Below are 18515 nucleotides of genomic sequence, written 5' to 3'. Positions count from 1 at the left end.
CCCCTATCCCTGCATCTCTGGCCTGTACCCCAGCTTTTGTATGTATAAATAAATCTAAAAAAAAAAAAAAACCTTATTCCCAATGTATGAATTTGAGAAAAGGAGGTCAAGAGCCAAAACAGTAAGACCAGTGAGTATTGGGGTTGCACATCCCTGGCACTGTTAAAGCCTGTGTATTTTATTACAAACCTACTGTGCTGGGCACAAATGCCTGCATTCACTTCAGCCTCTGGAAATTAAGAGACTGTGCCCCCAGATTATAAAGCTGCCAAAGCAAAGAATGGGTACTTGGTTTGGGTGGGGGTGGGGGGAGTGGGGAATCAGTGTTCAGCCTGCCACATTCTCAATAATAAAAACACAAAGAAGTGATTGACTTCCCAACCTATATTCTTTCAGGTCAGTTTCATCCCTTCCCAGTCCTCCCTCCCACCCCACCCCCACCTGTCATTCCTGCTCCTGCCTCCCTGCCACAGCCAAGGTCCCCGGCCAGCTCCTCCATGGCATTTCAGTGCCACCTGCTCACGCAGGAAAGACACAGCAGCTTTGCACTCTACAGTCTACTCTCCCCACCAGTCCACTCTTCAGACGGCTGCCAGGGGGGTTTGAAGAGGAAGATGTTGTTCCTTAGAATCTCCTGATAGTGTCTCTACTAAGAGAATAGAGTTTCGGTTTCCAATTGCCTCTTCCACTGCCCGCTTCTTTAAATCCATTTCCTACCACAATCAACTGATGCTTGAGTCTGAACCCCTCCAGACCTGGCTGGATGTGGTGCTGAGTGAGGATTGTGCTGCATGTTTGGTTCCTCTCTCTGCTGCTTGGCAGGCAAGACTAGTCCAGCCACCAGAGACCTGTAAAGTGGCTTTTCTCTATGATTTACTTTAGCCAAATTAATCAGGTCTTCCTATGGTTTCTAAAAAAAAAAAGAAAGAAAAAGAAAAACAACTCATAGTATCTATTAGGTGCACACTTTCCGTAGTTTGTTGAAATTGGGATGCATGTGACAGTCACCATAGGTTAAGGGGTCAGTTATGTCCGTTACTGCCTGCTTATGGATATCAGAGACCTGGAGTGAAATCTCGAGAAGCAGTGGAGAGTGCTCTCTTAAGAAAGTCTAAATCAGGAGTTGTATTAAAAAAAAAAAAAAAAAAAAAACCACACACATTAAGGACTCCGAGTTTAAAAGTGATTTGGAGGAAGTAAATAATGATAATGAGCAAGTTTAGGAATATCTTTAGCAATATATGACTTTTCCTTTCTAGTTTACTTATACATAAGTGATATTATTAAAATTAATATCTAAAGGAGACAACTTGTATTAAAGATTTAAAATAGTAATTTTAAGGAAACGAGACAAGCAATGCCAGTAAAAATGTTGGCATAGGGATTTCCAGGGTTCTATCTCTCTACAATAATAACTGGAAAAAAAACTGTAGATTTTTGCAGAATATGAATCTGGTAAAAAAAAATGTACAGCCACACAAGGAAAACACAACGCAGAAAAGCTGCTGCATTGCAATAAGAGATTGGCATTGCCTGCTTGGCATCACCCATATGCCAGATTGTTGGCAGTGGTAAAAATGGCAATGGGAAGACCTAGTGTGGTCAGTGCAGACCCTATTCTCAGCACACTCAGTTTATAACTTTGCACCTGTCCAGTAACTAAGGGTAACAGCATCTGGGCATTGGCTGGAAACACACAAGGACAAAACTATTAGTTATAGCAGCCTAAAGCAATCAACAGAAATAGCAAAATGCCCATGAAGAGTTTGGAAAAGAAAATATATAGGGAATAAAATCTTTCAAAAGCTCCTGCATAGATTGGGGAATCATACACTTTCAGAATGGGTTGCATGCTCAATGAAGGCCTGAGAAGAACGTGAAAACCCCTGATTTCCAGAATTGCCACATTCTGATATTCAAACCATCAGGTCCTGATAAAAATTTATGAGGCAAACAAAGAAACAAGAAAATATGGCCCATTTACAGGGAAGAAGGAAATTAATAGAAAATATCACTGGACATTGGATTTACTAGACAAAAACTAAATCACCTGTCCAAAATATGAGGTGTGGATAAGAACTAAAGGAAACCAGGAGAATGATGTATATACCACACAGAGAATAGAGACTTAGAAATTATCAAAAGGACTAAAAATCTGAAGTGGAAATTCAATTAAAAATTTACTAGAAGGTTACCACAGCAAAATTAAAGAAGCAGAAGGCTCAGCAGAAGGCTCCGTACAGGACAACTGAAATTATCCAATCAGGGAGCCACATGAAGAATGGAGAAAAGTGAGCAGAACCTAAGGGACTTGTGGCACATCATCAAGTATACCCAATATATGCATAATGTGAGTCCCAGAGTAAGTAAAAGGGCAGAAAGAATATAGTAAAGAATATAGTAAAAGGGCAGAAGAAATAGTGATAGCTAACTTCCCAAATTTTATGAGACATGAATTGACATAACCAAGAAGCCCAACAAATGCCAAGTCAAATAAACTCGAAATTGAAAGCCACACCAAAAAGAGCAAAGTGAAATTATTAAAAGCAAAACAGAGAATCTTGAAAATAGCAAACTCATCAGCAGCAGGAGATCCTCAAAAAGATAGAACATCAAATTCATTTCAGAAACCATGGAGACTAAGCAGTATGATTTAAAAAAAAAAAAAAAAAAAAAAAAAACCTGCCAACAAATATTCTATATCTGGCAAAGGTGAAGAAGTTAAGACATTCACTGATAAAACCTGAAGGAATATTTTACTAGTAGACCTGTCTTAAATGAAGTGTTAAAGACTGAAGAAATGAAGAATGTGAAAGGTTAATTTACATAGGTAAATTAACAGGCAGCATTAATGTGTCTTTGCTTCATAAACTCCTTTGTTTTACTATGTGGCTTAAAGGTAAAATGCATAGGAATGACATCAGTAATATGATGGTATGGGACATTCCTCCATTTTACCTCTCTTTTGACCAACAAATCCATACACAAACAAAAGTGCCTTTGTGGATGTTTTAGGACCTAGCACCTTACTCCAAGGAACTTAGAGAAAGTCTCACCCACTAGTGCAGCCTCTAGAAGTCAAACATCCCAAAAAGGCTGTGGAACCAGTTGAGCTAAATAGCCTAGACCATTCTTGCCACTGTTGGACAAAAACCACGAGTGCTTACCCAAGCAGGTCCTCACACATGAAAGAGAAACTGACCGCAGATCAGCCTGAAGAGGGGTCTCCGTGCAACAAGGGAGAAAAGAGGGAGGGAAGGAAAGAAGAAAAACAATAAATTTGGGGGCAACAGAGGTACTAGGAAACATTCCTGGTTCTGACCCTCCCCCAAGAAAATACTGAGCCTCTGACTTACCTGTCAGAGGCAACTGCTTTCATGAGGATATAGAAAGCAATGTGACCCTCCCCACCCACAAAGCCAGCACACTCTGACCAACAGAAAGGAGAAAAATACAAGAACAAGACATCAAAGACATCAAGCAGGATAGTGAGCAGAAAGGAACTGTAGGCACCACGCCCCTTGACCAGGAACTGTGGGGAACCCTGCGGGAATTGCCACGGAGGTGAGTGAATGGCATCGGGTAATCACAAACTCAGTGCCTATAAAGGAAGATAAGGACTCCACAGAGAGACCTGCAAATAGCCAAAGGCCAGCCAGTAAGCTTGTGCGGAAAAGCCTGTGTGGGCACTTGAAAGGCATAAGCAGATCGCGGCTGCCCAGGTCTCCAAGCCCTCAACCTAGGATCATGGGGAGATGCGTGGGAGCCATCACTGAAGTGAATGACCCTCACTGGGTAATCAAAACCAGGCACCCGGGCATGGAATCAGGGTGCAAAAAGTGCCATACTGCGGGCACTGAACTTGCATCCTGGATCTGAGGGCTTCAGAACTGAGAACTAGGGCATGAAATTCGGGCATGGGATCCCCCAATGGCAGGGCACAGGGCAGACACAGCAGCCTACGCCTTTGAGGCACTCCACTCTGCTACCACCCACCGACCCCCACCCATATTCCCTGGAGACCTACAGGGAAAAAGCACAGTTCTGCAAGGATACTAGGAAAGAGTATCTGGTGCCACCTAGTGATCAGTACAAAATAACCAAATACCTGATAGTAGGAAGCCAGGGATTCCAAAACTACCTTTGAGCTCTGATAGAGGGTAGGCCATGCAAATGGGGGTGAGAAGGAAAACAATGCAAGGAAAAAGACTACTAAAGATCCCACATGACAGCTCGCATTCTGGAACTGAAAGCTGGGCACGGGTTCTGGGGTGTGGGACATACCATAACAGTGGGCACTACAAAGGGTGACAGCCAGAGTTTTGGATCTGAGAGCCCTGGAACTGGAAACAAGAGCACAGAATTCAGGATGTGGGATCCGCATAGCTGCAGGCACAGCACTGGGTGAACACAGGGGAGACACAGCACCCAGAGTGAGAAGTAGTCCCTGTGTTGAGGTGCTCCCCCGCTCCATTTCCCAGAGAACTACTGGGAAAAAACACAGATCAGAAAGTACAAGTCTGGTGCCACCTAATGACCAGACCCAAATCACAACTAGCTGATAGTTGGAAGGCAGGGACTTCAAGACTCCCTGCTGGAACTGAGTAAATACAGAGGGAGGGTACAGTGCCCAGCAACACAGCCACAGCATCTATACCCTGGTGGAATTTTGGCCTAACAATAATGGACTCAGTCTCATAAACAGTTTCCAACACCTCTGAAGGAGCAGCCCAAAGAGATACCCGCCAACACCAGTGGCACAATGTCTCAACACACAGAACTAATTACAAAGCAAACAGCAGGGAGAAGGAAAAATATTTAATAACCAAGCAAGCCTGCAGGGAAAGGATGCACCACAAAAAGAAAAACAATCATCTAATCCCAACAATGACATGGAAGAACTTCTCTGCCTGTCAGATAGAAAATAATCACCATGATTAAAAAGCAAAAGAAAGCAAAAAAGAAAAAAATGATATGAGATAATCAAAAAACTGAAAAATGAAAATGAGACCATAAGAAAGGGAATAAACAAAATGCAGGAGATTAAAAGATTACTGGAGGAGATAAAGAACTCTGGGAAAAGGCAATGAAAACAGAATTGATGAAATGGAAGAATGGATCAGTACTCTTGAATATACAGAAACAAAAAGAATCAGAAAAGGAGAGAGAAGCACAAAGGAAAAGAATGCAGAAACTCTTTGACAATTACCAGACTCCATGAAGAGAGGAAATATAAGAGTTATAGGCATTCCAGAAGGTGAGGGAGACAAAGGAACTGAGAAATTATTCAAGGAGATAATTGAAGAAAACTTCCCAAGCATGAAAAAGGTGATGAATATAGACATACAAGAAGTGAGAACACCCATTACCACAATGAAAAGAAAACTACAGCACAACACATAATAGTGAAGCTTGCTAGAGTCCAGGACAAGGAAAAAATAATGAAACTGGCAAGGGGGAAGAAACAGATGACTTATAAGGGAAAACCAATCATGTTGACATCAGACCTCTCTGAAGAAAGACTGCAGACAAGAAGACAATGGAGTAACATATTCAACAAACTTCACGACAGCAAATGGCAACCAAGAATACTTTACCCTTCAAAGCGTTCCTTCCTCTCTGAAGAAAAAATAATGAGCTTCTCAGGCAAACAGAAACTCCAGAAATTCATTACAACTAAACCCCCACTCCAAAAAATTCTACAAGAAGTTCTAAAGCCAAAAGCAACAGAAGAATGAATAAGAACAGAATAAAGGAAGGAATAAAATCACAAAAAGACCAAAAAAATGGCAAATACAAATGCCAACATATCAGTATTAACTCTAAATGGAAATGGACTAAACTCATCAATAAAAAGACAGAGAGTAGCAGGCTGGATTAGAAAACAAAATCCAACATTCCTCTGTCTCCAGGAAACATATTTAACTACAAAAGATAAACATGGACTGAAAGTAAAAGGTTGGAAAACAATACTACAAGCAAATGGACCAAACAAGAAGGCAGAAACTGCTATACTTACATCAGATAAAATACAGTTCAAATTAAAAAAGATAAAAAGAGACATAGATGGACACTACATTATGATCAAGGGGACAATACATCAGGAAGATATAACACTCATCAACATATACTCACCAAATGAAGGGGCACAAAAATATATAAGACAAGTATTATAATTATTATCAGTTCTGAAAAGACATTAAAGAAAATGCATATATAGTAGGAGATTTCAACACTCCACTCTCACCAATCGACAGATCAACGAGACAAAAAATAAACAAAGACCCTAGAGCCCTAAATAAAGACATGGAACTCTTGGGCTTAACAGACATCTATAGGACACTGCACCCAAAAAAATCTGAGCACACATTTTTCTCAAGAACACATGGATCATTCTCCAGAATTGATCACATATTGGGCCACAAGACAAACATCAAGACATACATTAAGGGCCTTGCTGGTGGTACAAGGGGTTAAGCACAGCACTATGAGGCAATCCGCAGCTGCTGCAGCACAAGTTCCATCCCCAGCCCGCCGGGGAGATACCCACATGGTGCAGCAGACCTCTCCTGACTCATCTGCTGCTAGCCTCAGCAGTATATTTCAGTCAATCTACCTGTTCTGTTCCCCACCCTGTCTCTGGTGAATCCTCTAACTGCCCCCCTCACCTCTGGCCTGTACCCCAGCTCTGGTATGCATAAATAAATAAATCTTTTAAAAAAGGAGATACATTAAGATCAAAATCATTCCAACTATATTCTCTGACCATGAAGGCATCAAACTAGAAATAAATCATGAAAAGAAAACAAGGAACCCTCCCCCTCATGGAGATTGAAATCCACACTACTGGAAGAGAGTTGGACTAATGGGGAGACCAAAGAAGAAATTTAAAAAATACTTTGAGTTAAATGACAATAAGGACACCAATTTCCAGAATGTATGGAACACAGCAAAAGCAGTAATAAGAAAATATATAGCAATCCAGTCTCACATCAAGAAACAAGAAAGAACTCAAAGAAACAACCTAAACTCCCATCTCAAAGAACTAGAAAAATCACAACAAAAAAACCCCTAAAACCAGCAGAAAAAAAGGAAATAATAAAAATCAAGGCAGAAATAAATCAAAACAGAAATTAAAAAAACAGTCCAAAATATCAATAAAGTCAAAAGCTGGTTCTTCAAAAAAATAACAAAATAGACAAATCTCTAGCCAGGCTCACAAAGAAAAAACTGGAGAAAACACTTATAAATAGTATTATAAATAAAAGAGGAGAAATCACAACAGACTCTGTGGAAATCAAACGAATAATCAGAGATTACTATGAACACTTATATGCAAACAAATTCAACAATCTAGAAGAGAGGGACAAATTCCTAGAACGATATAATCATCCAAACCTAGATTTAAAAAAAAATAGAACACCAAAACAGACCAATTACAAGCAGTGCAATTGAAGCAGTAATCAAAACACTCCCCCCAAACAAAAGTCCAGTACCAGACGGCTTAATAAATGAATTCTACCAAACATTCAGAAATAGTGCCTATGCTACACAAACTCTTTTAAAAAAATTGAGAAAGGAGGAACACTATCAAATATGTTCTACACTAATACCAAAACCAAATAAAGACAACACACACAAAAAAAAAAATTACAGGCCAATTTCCTTCATGAAGACTGATGCAAAAATTCTCAACAAAATCCTTGCCAATGAATCCAACAATGCATCAAAGTGATAATATACCATGATCAAGTGGGATTTATACCAGGGACACAAGTATGATTGATGAGTATAATCCAACACATCAACAAAAAGAAAAATAAAAGCCACATGATAATATCAATTGATGCTGAGAAAGCATTCGACAAAGTCCAACATCCATGTATGATGAAGGGCCTTGAAATTCTCGGGCTAGAAGGAACATACCTTAACATAATAAAACCCATATATGACAAATATATGACAAAAAGCTGAAGGCCTCTGCTTTAAGATCAGGAACAAGACAAGGATTTCCTCCCCACCACTGCTCTTCAATATAACACTGGCGGTCTTATCCAGAGCAATAAGACAAGAGAAAGACATACAAGGAATCCAAATAGGGAAAGAAGAAGTGAAACTATAACTATCCATAGACAATATGATAATATACATAGAGAACCCTAAAAACTCCACAGAAAAACTAATCAAACAATTAACCAGTTTAGTAAAGTAGCAGGACACAAAATCAACACACAAAATTCTGTACCACAAATCAACAATCAACAATCAAAAATCTGTACCACAAATCAAAACCACAATCAACAATCAATTCGAAAAAGATGAAATCAGAAAAACTACCCCTTTTATAGTTGAAATAAAAAAAATCAAATACTTGGGAATAAACCTAACTAAAGAGCCAAAGGATATATACAAAGAAAATTATGAAACACTGTTAAAAGAAATAAAATAAGACATGAAGAAATGGAATGACATCCCCTGCTCATGGATTGGAAGAATTAACATTGTTGAAATGGCCATCCTACCAAAAGCAATTTACAGATTCAACACTATTCCTATAAAAATGTCAATGACATTCTTCAAAGAAATAGAACAAATACTGATGAAATTCATATGGACACACACACACACACACACACACAAATGCAAATAGCCAAAGCCCTACTGACGAAAACAAAGGAGAATGGAGTTATCACACTTCCAAACTTCAAACTAAACTACAAAGCCATAATAATTAAAATAGCATGGTATTGGAACAAAAACAGACACACAGACCAAAGGTAGTGAGAGAATAGAAAGCCCAGAAATAAAGCCACACATATATGTCAACTATTCTTTCACAAAAGAGCAAAGAATATGCAATGGAACAAGGACAGTTTGTTCAATAAATGGTGCTGGGAAAATGGACCTCCACATGCAAAAGAATGAAACTAGGCCACTACCTCTCACCATACACAAAAATCAACTTAAAATGGATAAAAGAAGACATAAGACCCAAAACCATAAAATATATAGAAGAAAATATAGGTAAAACACTACAAGACATACATCTCAGTAACATCTTTAACTCATCACCCAAAGCAAAGAAAGTGAAGGAAAAGATAAACAGCTGGTATTACATCAAACTAAAGAACTTCTGTACAGCAAAAGAGACATTAACCAAAGCAGAGGGACACCCCACTGATTGGAAAAAATCGTTGCACTCCATACAACTGATAAAGGAAGTATCACAAAGATATACAAAGAAATCACACAACTCAACAAAAGCAAAGTAAACAATCCAGTCAAGAAATGGGCAGAAGAACTTAAAAGACACTTCGGACACTTCTCCAAAGAGGACATGCAAACGACCAACAGGCATATGAAAAAATGTTCAATGTCATAATCAGGGAAATGCATATCAAAACCACAATGAGATACCATCTTATACCAGTAAGAATGGCACACATTTAAAAAACTAGCACCAACAAATGTTGGCGAGGATGTGGTGAAAAGGAACTCTCCTACATTTGCTGGTAGGAGTGCAACCTGGTCCAACCACTATGGAAAGCTGTCTGGAGGTTTCTCAGTCTACTAAACTGGAGTTACCATATGACCCAGCAATTCCACTCCTAGGGATCTACCCAAAAGGACATAAAAACAGATTCAAAAAACCACCTGTACCCCTCTGTTTATTGCAGCACTATTTATAATAGGTAAAACCTGGAAACAAACCAAATGCCCAGAAATAGATGACCGGATCAAGAAGATGTGGTATAAATATACAATGGGATACTACTCAGCAATCTAAAAAGATACACTCATGCCATTCGCAGTATCATGGATGGAGCTAGAAGGAATTATCCTCAGTGAAATAAGCTAGAAGGAAAAAAAATATTGGATGGTTTCACTTATAGGAGGAATATAGTGGAACCAAATAAGATGGGGGTGGGGGATAATAACAATACAAAACAAAAACAAAGAGACAATTATAAACCAGAGACATCCTGCAGGGGAGGAGGAGGGAGAGGGACCAGAGGGAGGGAGGGAGGAACACAGGGGACTGTGGTGATGGGCATGGATGCACTGGTGAAGGAAATTCTATGGGGACTATATCTGAGGGAGTGGGGGGTGCAAACATTGTTTAAAAATGAACAATGATGTAATATATATATATATATATATATGAAAGAAAGCATGGTGTGTCACTACCCTAGCCACATGGGGCACAGCTGGAGAAATCAATTTCTCTCCATCAATACCCAGAATACTAAGGAGGAGGAGGATATTGGGAAAGAGGCAAATAAAATATTCAATAGGTATTAAAGTATTGCACTCTTCAGAAATTCCAGCCATGATTCTCTTGAATGACTGACTCCCTTGGAGATGTTCCTACCACAGAGCTGAGTGATAAGCCCACATCTCCCCACACTATACTCCTGGCTTATTGTGCACGCCTCAGTATAACCACCAAAGTGAACACTGGTCATGGCAATGGTTTATGGGTGCTTTGATGATGGATGCTGTGTGGCAATATACATTTGAAGAAGTATGAACCTGTATCCCTAAGACATACACAGTGTTGTAGACTAAATTTACCTCAATAAAAAATAATTTAAAATACAGTAAGTGAGCTCTGGTAGATAGGAAGCCTGCTCAGAAAACACCAGGGGACAAAGAAGAAACTATAAATTGAGTTATAGCAAAACCTTCTGGAAAGCAGGTCTCCGACAGACAACCTAGTGAATGGTAAGAACCAGAGAAGACAGAAATGCCTAAAGATTTGAACACAACAGAGAGAAAAAAAAGAGCAGGATCCCATTCACAAACAGAGGGAAAACTCAGATAATACTATGTCTGCTTAAGGCAATGAGTACGGAATTAAAGTGGTATCTTCTACTTCAAGTGTGAAAGCACCAATTTATAAACAAAATAAATATAAAAATATCAGGGAAATATGGCATCACAAAAAGCAAATGACAAATGTCCATAACTGTAGTGGCAGGGAGGGACAGAGCTGGATCTCTATGATCGGAGCAGACAGATAAAGCTGAGTCCTGGAGCCCTCTGTGGCTTTCTCAGGCTTTTAATGAGCTTTTACATGTAGTGCAGCAATCAGGTACATGGCAGGCAGGGGCGCTGGGGGGGGGGGGGGACTCTTCTGGGCTCTCTGGCATTCTCTCTCTCTTCTCTTGCCTCTCTCTTTTGTGCCTCAGCTTCTCTTGGCAAATATTAAATACCGCACCCACGGCACACAAACAATATAACTAAATATAACAATGTATCAAAATGCAGGTGCCACCATCAGGTAGGGCAATCCTAATGGCGGGAGGGCAGAAAAGCCTGAAAATCATTTACCCTATAATCTACCCCCTCACGGTTTTTTTGCTGCAGTATACATATGAGTTATATACAATTTTCCCTTAGCACATGTAAACACTCCAGCCATGGCCCACAAAAGAAAATAACAATGAAACAATACAACAAAACACAAATGAGTCCAGACAGGGCATCAACTTAGTGGCAAAAGACAAGATTATTGGCACCAGCAGATGATCCACCACTTCTGCTGCCAAAGGCACTGCTCATACGAGGGAGGGGAACCACACAGGCATCTGCTGTCACACACCAGGAGCCATCAGGCTTCCTGTTCTTCTCCGACTGTGGTCTCAGCCACAAGCCACACACCGCATCCACCCCCAGGATGCACTCACTCTTGGATTGGCAATACTGCACTCTTTGGGGGTAATCGCCCAACTGTAGGGTAAGTATAGGGTAAGTAAAGTATCAGGCTTTTCTGCCTTCCCACCGTTAGGATTGATGATGGATCCTTGTGGTCCTGAATGCATGCCTGATGGCGGGCACCTGGAGTAGGGTGTGGACATGCGTAAGTGTACCCACACCTGGGCTAACACTGCGCTTTATAAGGGCGGCGTCACAGGGACACAAGCAGAAGCAGAGAGAATGAGAGCGAAAGCAGAAACCACCAGAGAACGCTGGAGAGCCCAGAAAGAGTGAAGATTTGCTGGGGGCTGGGAGGCCGGCCAGCCTCCCGGCCCCCCAGTACCCCTGCCTGCTGTGTGCCTGGTAAATCTCAATAAAAGCCTGCAAAAGCCACTGAGGGCTCCAGGACTCTCTTCGCGTTACCCTGTCTGCTTGGGTCATGGAGAACCTGCACTGTGCCTATCCTGCCATTACCCCAATCCTCAGGGTTTTTGCACATGCACATGGGTGGGGAATCTGTGGAGACAAGCTCCACATGCAGCCTCTCAGCCCCTGGCAAATCTTCACTCTTTGCTGGGCTCTCTGGTGTTCTCTCTCTCTTGCCTCTCTCTCTTTCTCTCTTGCCTCTGCTTCTCTTGGCAAATATTAAATACCGCAGCCATGGCACACAGTAATAAACAACTAAATATAACAATGTAACAAAATGCAGGTGCCACCATCAGGCAGGGCAATCCTAATGGCCAGAGGGCAGAAAAGCCTGAAAATCATTTACCCTACAATAAGCCAAGCTCAAAGGCATAGAATATTTGATCTAACTTACTTCAAAATAGCAGTTATGTAGAATTATTTTTAAAAATTCAGAGCAGTAGTTCAATAAAATATATGAACAAAATATTATTCTCCAAGGAGGTTGAAATTATGAAGAAATTTTAGAGCTAAAGAACTCAATAAATAAGGTGAAGAAAGCGATAGAGAGTATCTATAGAAGGGCAAACCAGGTGGAAGAATAAGTGACCATGGTGATAGGCATATTGACATAGCTGTTAAAAAAAAAAGAACAGATTTTTTAAAAAGGGAACAGTAGCCAAGGCCCCACAGCCCTGCAGGGCACCAGTGATGCCAGTCCCACTGCAAGGACACCAAACCCAGGCCCAGTGCAAGGGAGGCAACACAAGCTCCCAACTACCTAACGTTACCAACCTCCAGTCAGTAACCAGTGACATCCCAGTCCTGACAGTAAGTAACCCTGGATCCTACACCCAGTGCAAAGGGGCAGTGCAAGCTCCCAGCCAAGGCCCCAAAGCCCCTCCAGGTACTAGGAACCCCTAGTCCCACTGCTAAGGACCCTGAAACACAGGACTAGTGAATGGGAGATGGTGCCACCCCCAACCAAGAACCAAAGGGCCCTGGGTATCAGCAACCCCCTGAGCCAACAGTAAGGACCTGATCCAATGTAGGGAGTGAAGCCATGCCCAGCAGAAGCCCCACCCACAGCAGTGTGGCCATGAAAGCAAGGAATGGGGAGAGAGAAAACTCAAGTGTCCATGAGTCCCCAGGGGAACATTATGCCACATAAAGAGAACTTATCTACAGAGCCCAATCACGAAGAGGTGCATTATCTGCTCTTCCTGTTAGATACTGAATTCAAATTTGACATGATAAATTTGAAGAACATAAGGAAGACACAGATAATGTACAAAAAATTTCAGAAAAACAAATGTCCTGAAAAACAAAATCAATGAATAGATGATTGAAAATTATATTCTAGGGCCTCCCCGGTGGCGCAGCGGTTGAGCACTGGGTTGCGAAGCTGCCTGCAGCCTCTGAAGCGCCAGTTCGATCCCCTGTTGCCTGGTGAGGGTCCCACATGGCAAGCAGACCCCTCCTGCTGCCCGCTACTCCCCGCAGCAGTGTACTTCGTCAGTCTGCCTGCTCTGCTCCCCGCTCTGGCTCTGGTGAATTCTCTCACCCTCCCGCGCTTCTGACTGTACCCAGTGCTTGTATAAAGAAGAAAAGAAAATTATATTCTAAATAAGAAAATAATGGAATTGCAGCATGTAAAAAGATCAATAGAGGAGTTGAAAAACACTATGGAAGCTTTGGAAATAGAATATACCAAATGGAAGAGTGAATTAGTGCATCTGAATGCGAATATACAAGTAAGTAAGTGGGAGAAGAAAAAGAAAAAAAAAAGAAAAAAAAAACCAAAACACTTCAAAACTATGCAATTCCATGAAGAAAGGTAACATAAGAAAAGTGGTATCCCTGAAGGGGAAGAGAGGAAAAGAAACAGAAAATTTTTTAAAGAAATAAGAGAACTTCCTGTACCTGAAAAAGGAACAGACAAATCCATGAAGCTGAAAGAACATCAGAGAACCTAATGAAAATGATACCTGTACTAAATACAGAGTAGCAAAACCTCCAAGAGTGCCAAAGAAAGAATATTGAAGTTGGTGAGAGGGAAGCAGATAACCTACCAAGGGACTTCTCGGAAAGAAAACACTGTGGGCAAGGAGAGAATGGATTGATGTGATACAAAACCTGTGAGATAAAAACTGCAAACCCTAGGAATGTCATGAGCGCGCATCATCGTGACTGACTGTGCAAACCTCTCATGAATGCTGTGCAGAGTAACTACTCATTTTCACTGCACTCTCACAGATTCTGACAGAACGCTCAAGTAGATTATTTTGAGACTGAACTCATACAGTCACATTCACACAGTAAAGTTTTATTGAGATGAAAAGTTATTAAAAAACAGGATTTCCCGGGCCTCCCCGGTGGCACAGCGGTTGAGCGCTAGGCTGCGAAGCTGCCCGCAGCCTCTGCAGTGCCAGCTCGATCCCTGGCCACTGGGCAAGGGTCCCACATGGCGCGCAGACCTCTCCTGCCGCCCGCTGCTCCCCTAGCAGTGTACTTCATCGGTCTTCCTGTTCTGCCCTCCGCTCTCTCAGAGCGGATTCTCTCACCCCCCAACGCTTCTGACTGTACTCAGTGCTTATATAAACAAATAAATAAATCTTAAAAAAAAACACAGGATTTCCCGTAATTTGAAGATCTAATGAATGAACACAGGTACATTACAAGTACTCAAGTGAAAATTATGGTTAATTTACAATCAACAATGTACTATAATCAACTTCAACTCCAAAGTAGAGGTTTGGGAGCTGTGGCAAAAAACATTAACTATGGTATGTATATACTGGGTTTTTGCATACATGACCATAGTAATTTTTGCTTCTTTTTTAAAGATTTATTTATTTATGCATACAAGAACTGGAGTACAGGCCATAGGGGTGAGAGGATTCACCAGAGACAGAGTGGGGAGCAAAACAGGCAGACTGACTGAAATACACTGCTGAGGAGAGCAGAGGGCAAGTCAGGAGAGGTCTGCTGCGACATGTGGACAGCTCGCTGGCGGGGGATCAAATTTGTGCTGCAGTGGCTACAGATAGCTTCATAGGTTGCATCTAACCCCTTGTGCCACCAGGGAGGCCCATGACCACTTATTTTTTTTTTTTTAATTTTTTAAATAGAAACTGATCTTTTCAATATTTTAAAAAAAGATTTTATTTATTTATTTATTTATTTATTTATTTATTTATTTATTTATTTATTTATTTATTTATACAAGCACTGGGTACAGTGAGAAGTGCGGGAAGGTAAGGGAATTCACCAGAGCCAGAGGGGAGGGCAGAACAGGCATAACGATGAAGTACACTGCTGAGGGGAGCAGCAGACAGCAGGAGAGGTCTGCGCGCCATGTGGGACCTTTGCCCAGCGGCTGGGGATCGAACCGGCGCTGCAGAGGCTGCGGGCAGCCTCGCAACCCAGTGCTCAACCGCTGCGCCACCGGGGAGGCCCAACCACTTATTTTTAAATAAAATTAAAAATTTTTAAATTTGTTTGGTTGATTTTTAATGTCATAATACAGTCAATATATTTATTGGAATACATTTGTCATGTAATATAAGAAAATATTTTATTAGACTATTTTGCTTGTGAAACTGTGAAAGAGTCACACACCATTTTGGGGAAAAAAAACTTTAATGTTCCATATTCTTAAGATTATGATTTCTGAAAATCATACAAGAATTTCAAAATATAAATGTCTGTAGAAGACAGTAACAAAAAGTTCAAAGCAAACCTGAAAACAGTTATAGAGGTGTGGAAGATTAGAGAAGTGCAGAGATACTGTGAATGTGAAGGAAACTTTTTTTGTATTTCATAACTTGAGCTTGCTGTTACAGAACACATGCTTTGAAAATTCTCTTAAATAAGGGATTTATTTCAAATAGAGATTTCTTTTATTTTCTCAGAATCAAATTGCTCAGAGCTCTATCATCCTTCTTGGAATTTCTGAAATTATCCCAAGTCTGGGATGTAAAGAACTGTTATCCTGCTGTGGATCAGAGCAGCTAGAATGGTAAGACCAAGGTATTCATCTCTCCAAAATACTTTCTCTCTTTTAGAGAACAATTTTGTTATTAAATGTCAAAACTAGAAAATAGTAATAACCTATAAAAACACCTTAAAATATCAATTGAAATCTTTCTGAGTGTTATTTCCAATGTACCATGATTACCAATAAGAACACAATGCAGAATATTCATGCTTACACCATTTACTAAGATAGCTGGTTTATCTGTCATAGCAACTGCAATATGCTCTATTCTTGATTTAAGACTTACATGAGCCTGGGTATTTATCATAAACCTATCCTTTGAATATAACCTAACCATTTATAGCAATATTCATTTATCTATCACAATCTTGATTAAATTCATACTAGCAGACTATCAGATTTCTACTCTTCAGTGCTTCGGGAAAAACAGCTCATTGACTGCTGTAGATGAAAATTTAGGAGATTCTTTAAATACTTGCACGCCTTTTATCTGATGGCTCCCAGGGACTTCACATCCAGGGCTCCCACCCTTCCCAAGTTCTGCCCAAGATGTTGGGATCTGTTGCCTGGTCAATCAAGCACTTCACTTGAGCCTCTTCTGAAAGTCCACTCTCTGGCTCTTGGGCACGAATATTGTGTTCTTTGCTTCCCCGTGCTACAGCCACATAATGACCAAAGGCAGATTCCTTCTCATGGCCCAAAAGCAACTCATCACTGGAAAAGAGATTAAACAGATGAAAAAAACACAAACCATGCTTTATTTTCCCTTTGCGGCCTAGTCAAACATTTTTTCTCATCACTGATATAATATTTTCTGTTACTCACAACTTTTAAGTCAAGATATTTGATTTGTAAAAAAAAAAAAAAAAGATATTTGATTTGTTAAGAAAAACAGAACACAAACAACACTGCTATTAATGTTTGTCTACATTTTTTTGCGTGGACACATGCTTTCACGTCTCTCATGTGTACAAAGAGTAGAATTGCTGGGCCTAATAGTAACTCTATGCTTAACTTTTTGAAGAACTACCAGATTGTCTTCCAAATTAGCTGCACCATTTTATATTCCCTCCAGCAACAACATGAGGGCTCAAATATCAGCACAGCCTCACTACCAACACTTATTATATTCCATTTTTTAATTAGAGCAATTTTGGAGGGTGTGAAGGTGGCACCCCATTTACATTTCTCTGATGACTAATGATGTTAAGCATCTTTCCATGTGTTTACTGGAAATTTGTATATATTTTTTAGAGAAATGTCCAAGTATTTTGCTCATTTTTTAAAATTGTGTTGTCATTTTATTATTATTGAGTTATAGGGTATTTTGTGAATTTAACATACAAGAACTTTATCAGTTACATGACACATAAACAGCATGTTATATGTTTATAACATATTAAAAGTATGCTATACTTTCAACTCCTATATTTAGATCTTTTATTTATTTATTAATTATTTCATATGGTATAAGAGAGGGATTCACCTTCATTCTTTTGCTAGTGTCTTTTGTAGGGAAGACCAATTAATGGTTTCAGTATCTTTGTCAAAAACAACTGACAACAGAGTGCCATTTACTATCATTTAAGGCTCAATTTCTCCCCACTCCTTATTAATCATTTCTATAAATTTCTATTTGTTTTAGACCTTAACAGTAAAAATTTAAAAGCTAACTTAAAGGTTAACCTAATTTGGAATCTCATCTAACAAGCCCATTCTGTATTCTCCACACCTTGTTGCTGTTGCACCCATTAAGATTACATAAAGGAACAAAAGCAAATAAAAAACCTAAACCTTCCTGTGCATGTAAAAATATTTTTGTAACAGTCTACGAATGTTCCTGCTGACCAGAGCCTAAAGATTGTGCAAGAGGGCAGAGAGACAGAGGTCAAGTACACAGGTTTCAGAGATGCAAACCGTGCCTAGTCTTGGAGAATTCATCCTCTGTAAGCCATACTTTTTACATTTGTAAAATAAGAATCATGCTAACATCATAGGCTTTTTGCAGCATTTAATAATTCTTCAATAACAGTAACATGTTGATGTTTTAGTTGGTTACAATCTTACCAAGTGATAACTGCTGGATTGGCACCTGCTAACTTTTTCTTAGCATAATGTATTTTCTGCCGGGGATACCAATTTTTTTCAGTTACATTTATTTCTTGAATCCACGATCCTCCTTTTTTTAGCATTTTCTGTTCAAAATTCTAAAGGAAAAGAACACGATTTGTTCTTGTTATAACAATATATATGATCACAGATTAAACATGTTAAATAAGTATTCATTTTAAATAAATATCTGTAAATGGTGAGAGCTCTATAACTTTTGATGCAAATTCCAATGATAATATACCTAACAGTGACAATGAACTTGAGGACTGCAGTTAGGCTTAAAATATCTCTATTGACA

At 39.9% G+C, this 18515-nt stretch overlaps 1 protein-coding gene across 1 annotated transcript in view; it reads right to left on the bottom strand.

Moving 5' to 3' along the window:
- Window positions 1-15700: 15700 nt before the first annotated feature.
- The window catches only part of PRKDC (protein kinase, DNA-activated, catalytic subunit), a 250915-nt gene continuing 248100 nt past the window's right edge, over window positions 15701-18515 (bottom strand). The window contains exons 85-86 of the mRNA XM_037506810.2: window positions 18173-18312; window positions 15701-16819 (exon numbers count right to left, since the gene is read on the bottom strand). Coding sequence (XP_037362707.1) covers window positions 16615-16819; window positions 18173-18312 — 345 coding nt within the window. The 3' untranslated portion in view covers window positions 15701-16614. The remainder of the gene's footprint in view (window positions 16820-18172; window positions 18313-18515) is intronic.

Source organism: Talpa occidentalis, unplaced genomic scaffold, assembly GCF_014898055.3.
Source record: "Talpa occidentalis isolate TD23 unplaced genomic scaffold, MPIMG_talOcc4v2.1, whole genome shotgun sequence".
NCBI lineage: Eukaryota > Metazoa > Chordata > Mammalia > Eulipotyphla > Talpidae > Talpa > Talpa occidentalis.
This window is presented reverse-complemented; position numbering and strand designations above follow the sequence as displayed.